This window comes from Caloenas nicobarica, chromosome 3, assembly GCF_036013445.1.
Source record: "Caloenas nicobarica isolate bCalNic1 chromosome 3, bCalNic1.hap1, whole genome shotgun sequence".
NCBI lineage: Eukaryota > Metazoa > Chordata > Aves > Columbiformes > Columbidae > Caloenas > Caloenas nicobarica.
Genome location: NC_088247.1, coordinates 6878101 through 6899072, shown reverse-complemented (window position 1 = coordinate 6899072; position 20972 = coordinate 6878101). Strand labels below are relative to the sequence as shown.

The 20972-nt window shown below is 44.0% G+C and overlaps 1 protein-coding gene across 1 annotated transcript in view; it reads left to right on the top strand.

The window, feature by feature from the left end:
* Nucleotides 1–18541, top strand: part of ADGRF5 (adhesion G protein-coupled receptor F5) — a 50211-nt gene extending 31670 nt beyond the window's left edge. Inside the window, exons 14-22 of the mRNA XM_065631976.1 lie at nucleotides 132–350; nucleotides 1586–1738; nucleotides 3602–3798; nucleotides 4668–4847; nucleotides 6263–7633; nucleotides 8584–8625; nucleotides 8723–8782; nucleotides 14463–14547; nucleotides 15683–18541. Coding sequence (XP_065488048.1) covers nucleotides 132–350; nucleotides 1586–1738; nucleotides 3602–3798; nucleotides 4668–4847; nucleotides 6263–7633; nucleotides 8584–8625; nucleotides 8723–8782; nucleotides 14463–14547; nucleotides 15683–15762 — 2387 coding nt within the window. The 3' untranslated portion in view covers nucleotides 15763–18541. The remainder of the gene's footprint in view (nucleotides 1–131; nucleotides 351–1585; nucleotides 1739–3601; nucleotides 3799–4667; nucleotides 4848–6262; nucleotides 7634–8583; nucleotides 8626–8722; nucleotides 8783–14462; nucleotides 14548–15682) is intronic.
* The last annotated feature ends 2431 nt before the right edge of the window (nucleotides 18542–20972 follow it).

Sequence of the window (20972 nt, the reverse complement as noted above, 5' to 3'; positions counted from 1 at the left end):
TAACTGGTGGAGGACATCAAGATGTGATGCTGCCAACACCACCGTACTTATTCAGCATTAGGGCTCATGACTATGCAAAAGCAGAGGAGCATTTCTGTTGACTGAAACAGGTTTTGTGTCACTTCTTTCAGGCACCTACATCTGCACGTTCTCCCAGAAGTACCTGGAAAGTTCTGCCAATGTGACAATTGATGTTATTTCCTTGCCTCTGAAGCAGAACATTCTGATAGACCCCATTGCAGCATCTATACAGTGCAAAGTGCAACAAGCCCTTGAGTGCTGCATAAGCACTAACAGCGTGGAAGATTACACTGTTACGTTCGTGGTTCAACAAAATGAATTTCAAGTTGGTAAGTAACAACAAACTTGCAGAATCACAAATTGCACTGTGTGTCACAACCCAGTCCCTGTGGTTTTTTGGTTTTATTATATATTTTCAGTTAGGTCCCTGTAACCAGTTCATACTTACTGCTATTATGACAACCCACAGGCACTCCTGAGAGTGTAGAAAAAGGGAAATGGACCTTTTTTAGGATGGTTGCCAGGCCTGGGGAGCACGGTCGAGATTAACAGAAGAGTAAATGAAGCCACTGATGTAGTGATAAATACTTTAATACTGATAAATACTTTAATGAATTAATAGATAAATTCAATATTTGGTTTGCCTTGCCACGCAGTGAGAAGTGAGTATCTTCTTCATTGTTCATATTAGAAATTGCTGAAATCCATTTATTTGCTTTTGTCCACTCTGCCACTTTTTTGAGCTGAGTATCGAGGAAATGTTACTTAAGAAGCAGACGTACTAATTAATGAAAAATGTAGATAACACATTAAGAATGCAGTTTGAAGAACTATTTTACTTTGTTCAAGCATACATGTAAAGTATCTTATATATCACTAAAGCCTAAGCTTGTATGTTTTCAAATTTAGGGCAGTTCTGCAGCTTCCCTGCATGTTTTCAAAAATTTTCAAGTGGGTTACAAAACAGTTAATTCGGAAAAAAGCAAAGAAGACCCACCAAAACTAACTCGGAAAACAGACAGGAGTGCAAAACAAACCGTCTGAAGTGTAAAGCAGGTGGAGACTGAGGGGTCCTTTGGTTGCTGAGAAAAATGCCACGATCATCTTCTTGGAAGATATTTCAGTCAGGGAGCCTCAGGCACAGGCACAATGAAAAGCAGCAGGAGTGTGGTACAAATCTTGAGTTCAAAAGAGCCATAAAAGAATGGCAAAAAAGTATCCTAGCCTAAATGAAATACCTGTGGTAGAAGAAGAAGCAGAAACAGTATTCTTCAAAACGATTTCTAAAGGAAATTTTGGTCCCCGCACAGTAAAAAGAGGATTTGGGCAGGATTTGCCCATACACTAGTAATTGAAAAGGTACTGATCATGCAGAAGCTGCCAAAAAATTTACTAAGTGAGGGGAACAAGAGACAGAGATCAGCACACAGAAAGGAAGTTTTTCGACAAAGGAAGTTTTTTTCCTCAGGACCCACGGAAAAGAAAGTTTTGCAGAAGCTTTCTGCTGTGTGCTAGCTGATTGTCCCCAAATCTGTGTTAACCTACCTTAAATCCTTCCATACAGGGAGGAAGAAAAAAGGAAATTTGTTTTGCTACATGTACAATTACACAGAAACAGAATGCAGCAAAGAGAAAGAGCTCACGGCGTATTGCAAGTTTATTAACCGCATTGGGCAGCAAGTCAACAGTGAAAGTATAAAACTGCAGTTGATATCTGGTAAGAAAAAAGTTACTATTTAAAGCTGTTAACTAGGAAATCCCAGTATCTTTGTTAAATCAGATACCACAAATTTATTACTGGTGACATCTAACAGAGGCAGTTTTTGTTACCCAAGAAATTTTGTCTCCTTTTTTGATGGGAAATTTTGAGATACCAAGGCAAATATCAATTTTGCCATATTTTTAAAAATTAGACATGCTGTTTTGTCTTCACTGTATTTCCTCAAGGCCCAAATGTATTACCAAGCAGTTATAGTTCAGTCATCTTCTGCTTCTGCTTCCTTCTGGTGAAGCCTGTCCCACCAAGACCCATCTCCAGTGTTGAAATGTTATCGTGCAGCTCCCAGCTTGCACCCGCAATTTAGCAAGGATAAAAGATTGTGATGCCTCAGGAAGAAGTCACCTGGCTCAGGAGGGCAGCCTGTGGGAGAGGATATTCACTTTAACCACAAGAATGGCAATGCCCCTGAGATGTTGCAGAACCTGGGCAGACCCAGCTTCCAGCCAGCTCTGTGGGAAATACTGGGAATTAGAATTCAGCATTGGTAAATCCAGTTTTGGTGTTGAGTTCTGACCAGAGTTTGGATGTTTCGACTTCTTATTCTAAATTGGAAAGAAAGAAATGTTGCATGTCCTCATAATGCAGAAATTTTCTCTTTTCCACAGTAGTGATGCCTACTGTTGAATCGCAGTATCTGGTTAGATTTCACTCTCTTCAGCAATAAATATGCAGAGACTTTATTCCCTTTAATCAGCAGATACTTACTGATATGACTAACCAAATCAAAGTTAATTAGCAAGACTCACTGTAAAAAATGTGCTAAGGCATCACTATCAAGGTCTTAATGAATTTCCTATTAGTGCTACAGCAGCACTGAGTTCCTTAGCAAAATAAACTTTGTGTGAATTACTGTTCACAGAGTGGTCAATATAATCCCACTCCACACAAATCTAACCCTGTATTGGGTATTGGTTTGCTGATTTGCTTTCTTGTGGCCAAGAAGGCCAATGGCATCCTGGGGTGTATTAGAAGGGGGTTAGTAGGTTGAGAGAGGTTCTGCTTCCCCTCTACTCTGCCCTGGTGAGACCTCATCTGGAATATTGTGTCCAGTTCTGGGCCCCTCAGTTCAAGAAGGACAGGGAACTGCTGGAGAGAGTCCAGCGCAGGGCCACAAAGATGCTGAAGGGAGTGGAGCATCTCCCGTGTGAGGAAAGGCTGAGGGAGCTGGGGCTCTTTAGCTTGGAGAAGAGGAGACTGAGGGGTGACCTTATCAATGTTTATAAATATATAAAGGGTGGGTGTCACGAGGATGGAGCCAGGCTCTTCTCAGTGACAACCAACAGTAAGACAAGGGGTAATGGGTTCAAGCTTGAACACAAGAGGTTCCACTTAAATATGAGAAGAAACTTCTTCTCAGTGAGGGTGACAGACACTGGACCAGGCTGCCCAGGGAGGTTGTGGATTCTCCTTCTCTGGAGACATTCAAACCCGCCTGGATGCCTTCCTGTGTAACCTCATCTGGGTGTTCCTGCTCCGGCAGGGGGATTGGACTGGATGAGCTTTCGAGGTCCCTTCCAATCCCTGACATTCTGTGATTCTGTGATTCTGTGATTCTGTGATTTTTTTCAGTACTAAAAAACAAGGGGCTTTGTTCAATTACCTTTTCAATGTCACGATTCTGAAAAATTAGGAATGCAAGATACATACACCCTGAAAGGTCATAATTAATGAAAAGAGCAAAGTGAAATTCTAATTAATTTAAAGATTTCTGAACTTCAGGAGCCCAGAGGTTTGATGAGGGTAAATTATTCATCTCTCTGATTTTTAGTTTTCTACCGCTATGTCTTTTTCTCAATACAGATACGGAAGTTTCCTGCTCAGATAGCTTTGGCATTGGAATAGAAGGAGCCACATTAATAAAGCCATGCTGTGACTTAAATAATCCAGATGGTTTTACCCGAGGCAAAAAAATTTACAAGTGCTCCAACAAATCATGGAAGATTGAAAGGAACAACTGTCTGTCTGCACCAATAAACAACCTGCTGACTGGTGCTGAGGTAACATTCATGAGTTTTCTAGAGGTGAGGGGAGGAGAGTAGGAGAGAACACAACTTTTTGTTGGGTGTGTTTTTACTTAACAGAATCTAAAATATATGAAGCCTTAAAAAAATCAAATATTTAATTAAATGTAATTAAATTTATCCTTTAAGATTATTTTAGGTCCCCTTCTCCAGTCCAAAGGGCATGTGGCACTGCATGGCTACCATCCATACACACAAAAGCTCGCTCCCCCAGACAAGATGACCTTATTCATGGCATCCAGTGGAACAGTCGCTGGCCTGGGGTGTTGCCTGGACTATGCTCAGGCATTTCCTTGCTGAATGCTTGTTGCTACAGAGTACACTAACAATGAGGCAGTAGGGACAATCTACACTTCACAAATAGGTGCTGGATCTTTGTTTTCAGCCTGGATATCCTATGATAGTGCTCTTCACTTCCACAGACCATCCAGAGTCACCCTTCTCTCAGAAAGGTTAGATGAGAACAATTAACTTTCTTTCATCCAATACTTAACTACGTTTATTTTAGTAGATTGAGCACGGCAAGGTCCCAGGCAGAGGTACAGCTACTCAATTAGTCATTTTCTTAACTTGCTAGATGAGTCCTTCATACAGTTCAGGCCCAGGCCAACTATTTTCTCTCCTAGAATTTCTAGGGCTAGTCTGTGAATCAGCACAGATGAGAGACCACTCCCAACAGGCAGTTTGGATATCCTGTTGCAGAGGGTCAGAGAGTTGAACACTACCAGCGTGTCTAGAATGACCCTGGTTCTGTTTATTTTACTAGTATAGGTGAAGCCATTGTGAAGGAGGACCAGGCTCCAGGCAGTTGCACACATGTGATATACTGTTCTCTTCTGTTCCAGGCCTTGGTCAACAGTCCTGACGCAAAAGCAGACCTACCTACCTACCTTGCAGACCTTAAGGAAGAGATAAAGAAGGAGCAAAACACAATAAGCAGTTCTCCTGCAAACCTTGGTGCAATTGTTACCATCCTGGACATGGTCTCCTCTATCCCAGCAGAAGCAGAGGAGCTCACCATTCAAGTAAGGTTTTATCTTCTCTCTTACCTATACATATCAAACACTTTGCCCCCTTTTGTCACAGGAGACGACATTCTTCCTGAAGAATTTTCACAGTTAGTTAGAGTGAGGAACAGGAAAGTATTAAAGGAATGAGATGAAATGACAGTAAAGATATGGAAGAGTTTATGAAAAGTCAAAGTGATGAAGACAAGGAGCCTATGCATTAAAGAGAGACTGTTCCATGCTTAGCAACTAGAAATGTTCCAGGGACCCTTAAATGTCTCTAGCATTCTAAGTCAGAGGAAAGGACAAGGAATGATGGATTAAAAACTGGATTTGAGCCAGCAATGTGCACTTGTAGCTCAGAAACCAAACTGCATCCTGGGCTGCATCAAAAGAAATATCAATGGAGGTGATTCCCTTGCTCTAATCCCCTCTTGTGGGACACCACCCAGGGTGCTGCATCCAGCACGAGACAGACATGGACCTGTTGGAGAGGGGCCAGAGGAGGGCCACAAGAATGATCAGAGGGCTGGAACAGCTCTCCTACGGGGAAAGGCTGAGAGAGTTGGGGTTGTTCAGCCTGGAGAAGAGAAGGCTCCAGGGAGACCTTATTGTGGCCTTTCAATATTTAAAGAGGGCTTACAGGAAAGATGAAGAAAGACATTGTAGCGGGATCTGTAGTGACAGGACAAAGGGCAACTGTTTTAAACTGCAAGACAGTAGATTTGCTTTGGATACAAGGAAGAAATTCTTCACCATGAGGGTGGTGAGACACTGGAACAGGTTGCCCAGAGAAGTTGTGGATGCCCCATCATTGGAAGTGTTCAAGGCCAGGTTGGATGTCCTTGCACATGGCAGGGTGGTTGGACTAGATTATCTTTAAAGGTAAAAAGCTTTCTTTGTTTCTATGATTACGAGCAGAAATAGAATAGAAAAAAAAAAAAAAAACAACAACACATTGAAATAAGGATGGGGATCAAGCAAGGAAAATCAATTAGATGTTACGAAAAATGAATGGCAAAACGTATCTCAGAAATACTTGGAAACATTGATTGTGAGGTACAGAGAAAGAGTGCTGCTCTTCTGAGCAGAAAAGTGCAAAGAGACATGATGTTTTGTAGCTGGAAAACCCTACAGGAGACATAGAGAAAAATCAAAGATAGTACAAATGCAGAGAAAGAGGGGAAAGAAGGCTGGAGAAAAAAAATACTAAATAATATGTAAAAAAAAGCCTCACAGCTCCACTTTTGGAAACCTTAACTTGAAAACAGAGCATGCAGAGGGTTAATAACTGAAGGTTTCACATTAATTGAGCAAAATAATAAAATGCTGGACTTTCTCAAAAGGCAATTCTAGGGCCACACAAAAATTACCATCAGAAACAACAATTATTTGTATGAGATTTCAGTAACAGCATTATTCTCTTCTTCCAGAATTTTCTCTCCACAGTGGACTTTATTGTTTCTGATTCCACAACTGAAGCTTGGGAAGACCTGAATAAAGAGGAGACACTCAGAAGTTCTTTGTTACTGCTTTCAGTAGAAAACTTCTCCCTGCACCTCCGACCAGTTAATAATACCATTCCTTCTGTCTCCACAAACAGCCTTCAGCTACAAGGTATGGTTGTCACAGAAAACAGCAACACAGATTATAATAAAAGCTTCCGCAGTACAGAAAACCTCACAGCCAATGTGCTCATTGATGAAACTGAAATTCAGACTCTAACCCAAAATTCAACCATTGTCAGTGTGATGTACTCACGACTTGGACAGATTTTGCCCCGGAATGAGCCTGACTACGTGAACGGCTTATTGATATCAACAACTGTGAGTGGCAACAGAAGCCAGAAGTTTGATATTAATATGACCTTTGCAAAGAAAAACTCATCTCTGAAGATGCCCCAGTGTGTCTTTTGGAACTTCACACTCAACAAATATAAAGAGGGCTGGGATACTCGTGGCTGCACACCCACAGAAGTAGAAGATTATGTCATTTGCTCCTGCAATCACTTGACATCATTCTCCATTCTGATGTCACCTGATAAATCCTCCCAGGCAGTCTTCGAAGACTATATTACCTACATTGGCCTGGCCATTTCAATCTTGAGTTTGGTGGTTTGCATTATAATTGAATCCTTAGTCTGGAAATATGTGACAAACAACACAACCTCCTATATGCGCCATGTCTGTATACTCAACATAGCTCTATCACTCCTGATTGCTGACATTTGGTTCATTGTCACCGCCTCCATCAATAACCAAAACCAACAGATGAGCAGAGATGTCTGTCTTGTGGCCACCTTCTTCATCCATTTTTTCTACCTGTGTGTCTTTTTCTGGATGCTCAGCCTGGGCCTCATGCTTTTCTACAGGCTGGTCTTCATCTTACATGACACGAGCAAGACCACTCAGAAAGCGGTTGCATTCTGTCTGGGATATGGGTGTCCCTTTGTCATTGCAGTTGTCACCATCGCTGTCACACTGCCACGGAACAGTTACACCAGAAAGGATGTCTGCTGGCTAAACTGGAAGGACAGCAAAGCTCTCTTGGCCTTCGTCATACCTGCCCTGGTCATTGTGGCCATGAATTTGTTCATCACTGCAGTCGTTATAATAAAAATACTGAGGCCAACTATTGGGGATCGGTCAAGCAGGCAGGAGAGGAAGTCTTTGTTTCAAATTGGCAAAAGTGTGGCCATCTTGACACCACTATTAGGCCTCACCTGGGGATTTGGCTTTGTCACCATCATCAAAAACAGCCATCAGGTTTTCCACATCCTCTTTGCTCTGCTCAATGCTTTGCAGGTGAGTTACACATATGTATGGCTTTGTTTCCTCTATGACCATTTAAAATGTAGTGACACCCTTGCAGTGCTGTGCTTGGCGGGGAATAAAACCATCTTGTGAAGGTTCAGGTTTGTCTTGCACATCCTCATTCCCAAAGGGCTCTTTGGGAAACCCATCCCAGGAATTCAGCAGTATTTTGTATTCTCAGATGTCTTAACAGACGTTCCTTCTAGATAAAGGTGATATAAAGATAACTCCCAGCTTTTCCAGTAGCTTTGAGAAGAATGTCATTCCTGAAAATCAGGAAAATAGCCCTATTATGTTCAGGTGGGAAAGTTTCAGCATGTGTGGTCTCATTTACAGTGCATCTGGAGGCATCACATTATGCTCTTGTGGGTTCGAGTAATGAGGGAGTATAAAGAACGTGAACGTTACCAAGGACAGCTGAGTAGCACTAATAGTAAAGAGAAGAATTGAACAAATTACACGATTGAGCGTTTTCCGTCAGTATGATTTTTACAGCAATATATTTAGGTGGCCAATAGGATCCCAATACAATAAGATTTCTTAAGGACACAATATTTATGTCTACTCCCTCTCATAAGAATGACCTCGAAAGCGTATGCTTCGGACCAAACTCATTTGCCTTTTATATTGTGAACCTGGTAGCTTATCTGGGGAGCAGAGACAAGGCGTGTCTTCCATACACAAATGTCTCTTCTTCCAAATATGTTTAGTGCAAGCAAACTACCTGTGTCACTTTTGCAGACCAGATATACACATGGTTTAAGTAGGCCAGGCCTGAAGAAGTCCTGCCACATCAGCAGTCCATTATGTCAGACACAGTTAGAAAAATGCCTTCTGTCTAAGGGTTCAGAGTTTCAATAATCAACACGGACATCGTTTGAGATAATTAGGCAATTAAAAGGTTGGTGTCATCAAACTTCATGTAATTATCTGTCTCCTAGGGATTATTCATTTTGGTGTTTGGGACTCTCTGGGACAAGAAGGTAAGAATTCAAACTATTTCTTATATTCTGTGAAAATACTGTTGGAATTTGAAAACAATTGCTGTATTTATGGATTTTGATTTTTTTTAACAAACAGATACAAGAAGCCCTGCTGAAGAGGAATTCAATATCCAAATGGAGTTCGCAGCAAACAAAGGTTAGAACCTTGAGCTAAGAACGTACGTCTGTTACTGCTGAACAGTCTAACATTCTCCAAGTGTCTTTTAAGTCAAATGCACTTTATATTATGAATTATTTATTCGAACTAGTCAGAGAAAGTGAAGATGCTAACAACAGAATTATAAATACAGTCCCTTTTTCAAAGGCCATTATTTCACTTACAATTGGTAAAAAATGAGAAAGAGGTTGTTGGATATTTGCTCTAAATTCCACATGAAATAAACCACAAAATGTAATTGAAACTTTGTCAGAACACAGAAAATTTCAGGGGCGCTGTTATTTATTCACAACATAAGAGAAATGCAAAGGGAGCTTCTTCGGGAAAACGCCCTTCAGCTATGAGCAGGAAAGGATGGAGGAACTGCAACTTGAACCCATGAAACAAGGAGACGGGTCAGCCTCCACTTCAGGCTGGTAGCAGAAAATGTGAAGAAGTTTAAATCTTTTGTCAAAATCATGCCTGTGTGTTGCAAAGATACATAGCCTCAAAGCAATTAAGGAGTCTACTAAGTATGAACTATCAGCTCAGAGGAGTAGCATCAGCTTAAATCCCTCCAGCTTCCACAAGAATCGCAGAATTGCTGAAGTTGGAAAGTACCTCCACAGATCATCTAGTACCACCCTCTCACTCAGAACATGGTCACCTAGAGCTCAGAGCCATGGCCAGTTGGGTTTTGAGCAGCTCTAGGGATCAAGACTCCACCATCTCTCTGTGCAGCCTTTCCCTGTGTTTGACCACCCTCACAGTGAAAACGTTTCTTCCTAAGTGGGATGTCACGGAGGCACCCCAAAATAAGTTTAGGTGGACAACAAGGTCCAAACCAAACTTTATTCTGGCTGGAAAAGTACCGCCAATAAAACAATTAGAAACAGGGTTTATACAATTAGTTAGCACTCCGATAACATAAGATACAGGTTCGGATATTAGGTTAGGAGATTATTTGGGGTGCAGTAAAATAAGAATAATGAAGATCCACAGCGTGCATATACGCACTCACGAGAAAACAAACCAGAGCCCTCTCTGCCCCGTTTTGCCTATAAGAGAGAAATTCCTGCCTGTTGCAACCAGGAATTTACACCCGTCTGTCCCAGATGAGGAATTTACACTCACCTACCAGGTGAGGACTTATTAAAGCATATATTCAGTAATTTATCACTCACCCACACGCGGAGGTGAGGCGCTCCCCATCCCGGGAGGTTACCTTAGACAGCTTCTCCATCTAAGGGAAGGGACTCCGACAGCATGGCAGACCCGCAGCTCCGAGAAGACCACACAAAGGGAGTGTCTGGTGGGAACCCCATTTATAGTCTGATCAGATCTGGCTGTGGGCATAGAGTTCATATAGTGTACAGATGACAAGCCAGCATTACAAAAACTCTAAAAGCACATTTCAGGTAACAGGGTTCTGCTAAGACCAACTGCTTACACACGCAGGCACTAATCTTCCTCAATGGTGTCACCCTAGCGTGACTCTCATTCCAAAGACTGACTTTAACCACCACCCAGTTTCAGCTGGAGCTTCTTCCACCCCGTCCATATGTTGCAGCAGTCAGGATTGTTCATCTTCCTTTTGTCCTGCAAGAGAACACAAATACAGACTTCGGTCCCTTTGGAACTGGGCTTTGTAGATGTTAGAAGTCCGGGACTATCCACTGGACACTAATGCAGTGGGTTTTCCCACTTTTTCTGTTGCTTTCTGTGCCATCCCCTCGAGGAGGGGGGACGGTGACCCTTTGTCTGTTAGCAGCCTCTCAGGGCAAGATGCCCTGATTTTAGAGAAAAGCAAATTGTGCTTTGTCTTCCTCCCTTGGAGGGAAATCATGAAAAGCATGTCTTTGTTAATCACCACTGCTCATCAGACACAGGAAGAATGGGCGTGGCTGATTATCTTTTTTCAAAATCATTAATGACCTCCATAATGCCTCATTTTGCTGCATTCAGCAGAGGATATTAGGAGTGCAGGTTATTTAGATAGCAGCAAAGCAGGAGCGATTTGCAAAACCTTAATATCAGCAACTCCCTTAGGCTGCAACGGCGCAGAGGTAAATTGCAAGGTCCTAATGGCAGCTGCCTCTGCCTCGTGGCTCTCAAATTCTAAGCACCCTTATCAGCTACTAAGCGGGCTGGGTGGTCCAGGTCCCAGGCCACAGCTTCTATTTTTCTTCCTCTACCTCGGTGGGGGGGTTGCTCGCGAGGCCGGGCACCACAGGCGGCTCCGCTCCGCGATCGCGGAGTGGGGGACGCTCGCGACTCGTTTTGTCTGTGTGGCCTCCTGGATCCAGCAAGTCCCAAAGCAGGAGGATTTCAGCCCAGGTTAATACATGTGCAGGAGGATTTCGAGGGTTCTGCTTGCTAAGGTCGATGGCCTCCTGGATTCTCTCCCCAAGGGACTGGACATGTATCTTTAAGGTGTTTGGCAGCTCAGGTGGCCAAAGGTGGGTCGGATTTACCGGTGCAGCCACGGCAGGGGGAAGTCCCTGTAACCCTGTCTCAGACCCCTGAACACACTCAACTAGCTCTGGCAAGCCTCCTACACTAATGGTGTCAGTCTTTCCACCTTCTCCAAACTCTTTTATTCCCGTCACGTTCCCGGAGTTGGGGGGGGAGGCACCCGGAAAACTTGAAATCACATCACTTGAAAACACATCAAGTTCCCAAAAGCCCGCAACTTCCTCATTACTCAGTGATATCTGATCGACTCCCGTAAGTGGAACATGCCAAAGATATTCAGTTTCTATCTCACCCAGCTTGTGTGAGAATTTAGATTGCAAGTCGCCAAGTTCAAGTTCCCAGGGAGCCGTCCGGAGGAAGCCGTCTGGGGGGAGGATTTCCACCGTGTGGTCCCATACGGGTCTCAGTTCTAAAGAGAGGATGCACATACTTTGTCTCCACCTCCTCATCAGCACTATTTTCAGAATCTCCCCAGATATCTCTGTCCCCGTCCTCGGTTACACACTGGTATGCCCAGCTCTCAATTACTTTCCAAATTAGGGGAGCCCCAGGAGGGGGTCTTGCCCGGGTTAACAAACACCATCTCCTTTGTTCTAACAAACGCATGCGCTTTTCCTCCCATAGCGATTCTGCCCTCAACCACTTTATTTCTAACAAATGCAACCTCCTTCTCAAACGATATATTTCCAGCTGCCTCTTATAATCACATCTCCCTGACTGGTCCTGTGTCTGCTTAAGGCATTCGCGCAGGACAAACAGTAGCACACACACGGCAATACAGAACACAGCGTACGCAGCTACGATAATTTCAGGACCAAACCACTTCACTTCAGCCTGAATGCAGGCAGTCGCAGGAGGATTATTACAGCTGTAACCCCGAAATAATTCCATTTTTAATATCCTACCGACTACGCCATTTAAATGTCACGGAGGCACCCCAAAATAAGTTTAGGTGGACAACAAGGTCCAAAACAAACTTTATTCTGGCCGGAAAAGTACCGCCGATAAACCAGTTAGAAACGGGGTTCATACAATTAGTTAGCACTCCGATAACATAAGATACAGGTTCGGATATTAGGTTAGGAGATTATTTGGGGTGCAGCAAAATAAGAATAATGAAGATCCACAGTGTGCATATACGCACTCACGAGAAAACAAACCAGAGCCCTCTCTGCCCCGTTTTGCCTATAAGAGAGAAATTCCTGCCTGTTGCAACCAGGAATTTACACCCGTCTGTCCCAGATGAGGAATTTACACTCACCTACCAGGCGAGGACTTATTAAAGCATATATTCAGTAATTTATCATTCACCCACACGCGGAGGTGAGGCGCTCCCCATCCCGGGAGGTTACCTTAGACAGCTTCTCCATCTAAGGGGAGGGACTCCGACAGCATGGCAGACCCGCAGCTCCAAGAAGAACACACAAAGGGAGTCTCCGGTGGGAACCCCATTTATAGTCTGCTCAGATCTGGCTGTGGCCATTCCAGAAGCTTCTTGGCTTCTCTACACCCCGCACTCTGAGTGTGGGCATTCCGGAAGCTTCTCAGCTTCTCTGGGCTGTGGGCGCTCTGGGCCCCTCCTCTGCTGAAGACCCTGTCCACTGACTCTGGGTCTCCACAAAGAGCCATCAGCTGCCCATTAAAGGCCCCAGTTCTGAGAGGAGGGGATGGGCAGCTACCAGTGCAACTGCCACACCAGTTCTCAGGGCGTGTCGAGGGGGAAAGTGCAACTGCCACATGGGATTTCTTCTATTTCTATTTATTCCCAATGCTTCTTGTCCTTTCACCGGGCACAAATGAGAGAAGTCTGGCTCTGTCTTCATTGCCTCCACCTTTTGTCCTTTTACTGGGCACCAAGGAAAAATGCCTGGCTCTGCCTTTACTCCTTTCCAGTCAGACACCCCCCAGCATGTCCTGGTGCATGAGGTTGTTTCTCCTTAGAGACAGGAAGACTTCACATTTCCCTTTGCTGAACTGTCATCCCATTTCTCCAGGCTGTTGAGGTGCCTCTGAATGACCTGATCTATCAGTCACTCCTTCCAGCTTTGTATCATCTGCCGACTTGGTGAGGGTCCACTTTTCCAATCTATATATCATTATCTATCTATATATCATGAATGAAAATGTTGAACCTGTATTGGACCCCGTAGTGACCTCTCTGCATGTCCCTTCCAACAATGTGCTGAAGGCTCAGAGGGAGGCAGCCTGTGATGTGGTGCTATTCTGACTGTGGGAAAAACTCCTTTTTCCCAGTAAGCTGCAAGGAAGGCAGGAATAACTGATACAGATAATCATTAAGCATCTCCGTTTCTTTATTCCATCCTGTACGGACACATCCAGCAGAATAAAGCAGAGAGAACAACCTTAATTCTGAATTCCTTTTCAGACAAAATCTCCTGAGCCAAACACTTCCAACTCTAGTTCACACTGTGGAAGCTGCCCCAGGCAATGGGAATTGGCTTATTTCTGTGTCAGTTCTGTAAATAAGGAATAAACAAAGCAAGATCAAAGTCTTTTTAGGTGTCATTCTTTTACCTTCTTTCTCTGCCGCTTTGTGACATAGGTGACAATGCACAAAACTGCTTAATTTCCCCCACCATAGTACAACCTAATGAATGAAGATGGACTGAACAGAAAAATATGTGTTTTCCATACTGTTTTAAAACACATCTTTTGGAGAAATCCCATTAAATTCTCAAACCGCTTCAGAACCGAAAAATAAACTTCATTTCAGCAGCAAAAAGTTCCTTCACATCTGGACTGTAGAGTGTTGTGTTCCAATGCCCTCTAGTGTGTCAAGTTAAATTTGCCTCTGACTATCTCAGGCTATTGGCCTTAAACGGCCATCCCCAAGCATATAAATCTCCGTTTTTCTGGATACTTTAATGGATATACTCCCTCAGATAAGGCACCAGACTCTGTACTGCCTGATATGACAGACTGTGGAGCCTAAGTCATCCTTCCTGGCCAATAGGTAGAGACAGGCTCTTTGTGTCCTATGGTTTCTTTTAAAGTTGATCTCCTTCATCACCATCATAAACATGCAAACAGGTGAACCTGATGCCTCACAAACATCTGATTTGTCCCTCTGTGGATTGCTTGCTCTTACTACTGAATAAAATTTTATTGTAACCCTTTTTTCCCCTCAATGTGGCTATGAAGAAAGTTCTAGGCTTTTAACAAAAAGCAATTTTCTCTCTTACAGTCATCCTCCCTGATCCTGGTGACACCAATGCTTGCTATGAGCTATCCATTTTCAAGAACCTTTAACAACTTATGTGGGAAAACAGGTATGTGACAATAGATCTCTCCTACTGACGCACAAACAAGGTTTTACCTGGGTTCTCACCCTCAGGGTCTGTCTATCCTGATATCTATCAATCTGTTTGTCTACCCATCCACCCATAGATGGTACTTGATCTTCTAGTACAAAGGAACTGTAATAATCATTGGGATCATTAGCGTGATGGCTCATGATTGTAGCATGATTCTAGCAGTGTATTTACCTAACAGTAAAATAAGTATTGGATTATGACATGTTTCACCAGTTGTAAAACCCACCAGCTGAGCTTTGTTTTGAGCTTAATGATATCATGACAGAGTGCTCCTGAGTTCATTTACAGTTCACGTACTCCTCGCCACCTTGGAGCTGTATCTCTTCAAAGGTTCTCTGGCTGTCACTTTATGGACATCATCATTTCAGTTATGACTTTATTTTGTAAGAAGCATTGCTGAAAATATGAGTAATTTCATTCCTATATGTGTAATCTTTGCATCCAACCATTTCTCAGAGAAGATGGTGACATTTGGTCAAAGTGGGAGAGGACAGAGTTTAATGTAGGCAAGCAACTGCTTTTTAAGAGTCTGTTTTTCGGTCAGATGGTGGAACAAGAAGTTGGTCTCTGACTGATACATTAAGTTTACATGAGTACACTAGCCAGATACAGAAGTCTCCTACTTACCATAGGAATAAGACTGACTCACAACTGCCCACCACGCTGCTGCCACCCGAAACTCCCAGATCGTCAGCGCTCTCTTCCACACTTTGCTCCCGGGTTCTGTGCACCTGGGTCTTAGTTCAGAGTCTCGTGGTCACGAGAAGGAGGGAGCTGGGATTCATTTCAAGGCCATGGGTTCTAGATGTGTCCCCACGCTCAAGGAGGAGCACTAGGTCCCTCCGTTTGTGTGAGCGAATTACTGCCCTGTGGCAGAATCGTCAGTTCAAGCTGACATATCCTGGCTGTGACACCAAAGACATTGGCTTCTGTGGTTGCTGGCATTGCTATAATCCAGCTAGTATCAGGGCTGCAGAGCAAGTCAAAGCCACTTGGGCCATCAGGACAGCTCTAACCATCCTTACTTTGCAGTGCCAACATCTCCCAGGTTATCTGTCTTTATGTCTAACCACTATGCTTTGTTTTGCAGGAAAATACAGAGTATCTTCCTCAGAGCCATCCAGCTCTTCCTCTGAAAACACTTCCAAGTCATATTCTTTGCTTAACTGAGGCATTGCAAATGCTAAATCACATAACTCTGAAAGGACCTCTGCTCTTTCTGAGACACACAGAAGAAGTACCTGTGAGTCACCAAGAAGTGGACTGCTTCATTTTGACTAAACTGTGCCTTGGTGCATTCTTCTGGAATAAGCATTTCTGGTTGACGTGTAAGGCAGAGAAGCTTTGAGAGGTGGAATTTTACAGGGGCTGCCAATCCCAGAAGGGATGACAAGATGTTTCAAACTTGGAAGGATTTGAAGGCCTTCAAGTGCCAGAAAAGACATTGGGAGTGAAGAATTCTCAGCCTTCAAGAGGGTGCTTAGCACTATGCAGTACTGAGCCATGAATTAATTGCAGTGCTATACACAGCTGTTGTCCAGTGGCTTTAGTATTTCCCCTATCAACTCTCTGAATGACTCTAAAGGCCTGTGCAGATACACAAGTACCTCATAGCTCGTCTCCTGCCCTCATATTAGAGTCTGGAAAGGCCATAAGGTATAGTGCTCACCACTTTAAGACTTTCTGGAGCCAAAGATTCACAACTGAGAAGGTTTATTTCAGATCTTCACTTTTGACTTAGATAAAATGAAGACTCTGATGATTCCTGCGTGGTCTTCTTTAAGATGGAATGTACTGAAAGCCCCATGTGGCACTTTGTTGAAGAAAAGGAAGCTTTATATCCTTAACTATAATTGTTCTTCCCTTGATATGTAATATGGTAAGACAGAGATGATTGCTGCCCTCTACTGCAGAGGGTACTGCGTTTATTTAATGTATAGTAGTATTAAGTACGCAAGGAGTCTTGTGTAAAGTCTCTGTGTTTGGGTCTCCTCTCAGAGGAGAATCACACTTGGAGGGCTCAGAGAGTCAATTCTGCAGTGAATATAAACCATCATGTGCCAGGCAGGATGAAAGGTTTTATATAAATTATTGCTCTAATGCTACATTTGTGGAATCAGTTATTTCCTAGCCTGTATACCTTTAAACGCAGGACTCCTGTCTTAAGCAGAGGGCTATGAGAGAGCCTGCAAACTATTTATAGCGCACAAAATGTTACAAAAATTAACGTAAAATATGATAGATGGAATCATGAAGATTTAGATTTGAGGCCAATATTAAATACCACTGTCGGGTGATACAGCCCCATTTGGTTGCTGGGAAATCAAGCCTATGTTTACCAGTGGTGAATCTGTTCCCTGGACTTTGGGATGAACCAAGGTGGGAAACTGTTGCCTACAGTTACAGGCATGTGTGACAGCTTGGTGTGGGCAGATAGTGATGACTGAAGGCAATAAACAAGCATCAATCAAATGTATTATTTATATTGAAAGCAATTTCTTTGTACTTGAAGATGTAGATACAATACTAGAACTAGAACACAGAGATTAAGAAGAAATATTTGAAAATCCAGAATCTCTTTGAACTGCATGGCCAGTGGAAACTTGAAAATCAGACCTTTGCACATTATTCCAACCAAAATTTTCCTTCGGAGAGCCGTTTGGTCTAACTCACTCTGGAAATAGTTTGTGCAATATTGACCTGCAGAACCATCCACTCCCACTTAGAATAGGCTTTACATAAACTGCAAAGTATGAGTCCCTGTAGATGGCACAGTCCCACCACACCTTATTTCTGCAGATATTTCATCTCTGAGGTTTCACCACACCTCCTAGTTTGGCCAAGCCTGGGTCTTGACTGTATGTGAATGAGAAATCAGGATGTGATGCAGAGCTGTCTGGCACTGAAGGGCCATCTTTGGGTGGATCTTCAAAGACAAGATCCTTACCGGTGCTACAGAAGCCAAGAAAATTCATGAAAGAATGACAAGGCATGAAAGAGAAGCAGTTAAGAAATTAACTGTGCCAGTCTTAAAGACTTAGGGCCAAAGCTTCACTTACATTTATACGTGGATCAAGATAAAAGAAGAGAGAATAAAAAGTGGAAGGGAGTGCTGAATGGAGGAAGAAAGGGAAATACATGGCAGTGACCACACTATACCCTTCCCAACCACTCCAAGCAGCAAGAACCAGGCACAGGCAAGGTGGACAGTGGGCTCACCAGCAACTTGCTCCCCTCAGGAGTCTGGCATTTTGGGCAGCTAGCTATTTTGGGTCAATTGGCCTATCCTTCCCTTTATCCCAATCAAAGCCCAAATCCCTCCATTCAGCCTCCTTCCTGAACTCAGGGCTGTCACAGAGGCTGTCTCCTGATGATTGCTGTCACTCGTGCCCCTCCTGCTTAACTGCGAGGCACTTGGTTAAAGCGCACTACTACAAAAACCCACCAGGTTAATCTCATCTCTGGAAAGGATGGGATCTCTGCCTTACTCACCCCTTATAGCACTGGATGGACAACAGTCACTGCCTTGGCACCTTCCTCTGATTTATCCCAGCTCAGGCAAAACAGTAAAGGGGGCAATTGTGACATGCAGGTTTTTGAAGCACTGACCTGCCTTCTCTCACACTCTCTACTTAGAGTTTTTGGATTATGACAGTTGCTGAACAACTCTTGCATGTGCTCAAGCCCAGATTTCGCCCTTCGTTCCTTAAAGACTTTGTAAACCTTCAATATGAACAACGCAAAGAGCCCAGAACCGTTTTATCCACACTACAGTGGCCACTGAAAATCCATGTGCCCCAGAACTGGGGTTTACAGGTGTGTGGTTCTGATACCTTTTCTTTGGACCATGAAGCTGATTATGCTCTGATCTCTGATGTTTTCACGGCTCAGCAGTCTGGTCAGCATGTTTACTGCTTACACTATCCCAGGAAACATGTTCAGGTCAAGTTAGGCAAAAATAAAAAGTACATGTATGAAGTGACCAGTGTGTAAGGTATGTTCAACCTCATGTTCCCTCATAGCACCTCTGGCCTCAGCTGGATTCATTAGTCCCACGAACAGAAGAAATTAGATTCATTTCTTACAGGCTTATGTCCTGTACCCACCAACCCTCTTCACTTTCCAGTCATCTGAGTTTCCATGGACTTCCAATCCTCATATATCTCTGTCCCACAAGATTAGGGCCTCCCTAAACCTCCCCCCCCATACACACGGTGCTTTCTCACCCGCACTGTCTCCAGCAGCTGGTAGGAACTGGATGTGCTGTGGGGAGGGGTTCTACGTTGCCCCTCTGCTCCGCTCTGGTGAGACCCCCCCTGCAGTTCTGCGTCCAGCTCTGGAGCCCTCAGCACAGGACAGACATGGACCTGCTGGAGAGGGGCCAGAGGAGCCACAGGAATGATCCGAGGCTGGAACAGCTCTGCTGGGAGGACAGGCTGAGAGAGCTGGGGTTGTTCAGCCTGGAGAAGAGAAGGCTCTGGGGAGAACTTATTGAGGCCTTTCCATGCTTAAAAGGGGTCAATAAGAGTACTTGTGAACTCACAATGAGAACTTCTCTGAGGTCTTTGGTTCTCAACAAGATTCAATGTTGAGAAGAATCATAGAATCATTATAATTAGAAGAAATGCACAAGATCATTGAGTCCAACTGTTAAGCTAATTCTGGCACTAAACCATGTCCCTGAGAACCTCATCTACATGTCTTCTAAACCCCTCCAGGGATGGTGACTCCACCACTTCCCTGGACAGACGGTTCCAATGCCTGACAACCCTTTCAGTGAATAAATTTTTCCTAATATCAAAAGACATGGGGCTGACGGGCAGACTCACTACAGACCTTGTCATTTCCTTAGTACTTTCCTGTTTGAAAACCAGGGATAAAGCATGCAATACAACCTACACAAAATACAGGATAATTTCTTCTAACTCACACTCTTTCCAAGCTCTTATAAGCTTTTACCTTGGGATAAATAACACCAGAGAGGGTTCAGGTTGGACATGAGGAAAAGGTTCCTCACCCAGAGGGTGCTGGACACTGGAACAGGCTCCCCAGGGAGGTGTCCCGGCCCCAACCTGACAGTGTTCAAGAAGAGACTGGACAACGTCCTCAGACACACGGTGTGACCTGTGGGGTTGTCCTGTGCAGGGACAGGAGCTGGACTCGATGATCCTTGTGGGTCCCTTCCAACTCAGAATATTCTATGATTCTATGAAATAAGAGCTTGCAGGATTTTTTCCACGTGCTGCCTGGCAGGAGAAATCACTCAAAGCAATGCTCTCAGGAGACGGTCCTGACAGTGCCCAGTCCAGCACTGCTGTGAGCATCAGCCAAACCACTTAGGCTATGCTGTCCCCAGGGTGGTGAAGAAGGAGTCTGTCTGCAGCCCCCCTGCAGCAGCGATGGCCAGACAGCCCTGCAGCAGGATCCTGTTTAACTGCGGGTCTGCAGCAGCCAGCCGTGCTGGGAAAGATGAGGCGTCTTGTTAACACCAAAGAAAATATGTGTTCATGAGAACTGTCTAGTTCCAGCTTCAGTCTTGGATGAGGGAACACCCACACAAGAGCCAGCCCACTGCGATGCTCTGAACTGTTAGAAAGGCTCCATTTCTTATACCAGCAGAAGATCTGGTAGTAGGGTAGGGGAGCAGAGATACGTGGGGTTATTTGTGAGCACTCAAGTCATTTGGATGAAGTCTGAAATGCCCCGGCAATCACTGCAGAAATATTTTCCGCCCTTCTACCCCATGGTGCCTGGCTATAGATCTTGTTTTGCCCTAAGTGGATGAAGTAGGTTCACACCCTTCAGTGATGTCATTGCTGATTAGAAAACCCACAACAGATAGGACGGGCACCTTGCTTGAGAATAACTGCTGCAACAGCTCTTCCCATCGACATCCTAAGCTTGGGTTTGGGAGCTGGCAAAGCTACACTTACCTGCTTCTTTGCTCAGGCAGTCTGAGCTGTGCCTTTCACATCTCTTCCCTGTAGCAAAGAGCTACAAGCAATTCTGACAACACCTGGTGGCACCAAAGTTATATGCAGGATAGGACTTAACTAGGACTTGCTTGGATCCTCTCTATCTCTGGTTATTCTGATTTCATTCCAAATGCAGAGAATAAGAGGGACAGAGTATTAACTTATTGCTAATGCCTTAATTAAATGGTTGCTTTTCCACTACTCACGGGACTGATGTGAGCACCAGGATGAATCCAAGTGTGAAAATAAGTGGAAACCAGCTCCCTGTGTACAACCTACTGCTGTGAGAGTGCATTTTCCCTTGGCTGCCATCCCTTGTGGCAAGTATCTGATAAATACAAGGGTAGCTTCATCCTCCGCAACTATTTACCATCGGCATTCTGAACTCCTCCTGTTCTGATAAGC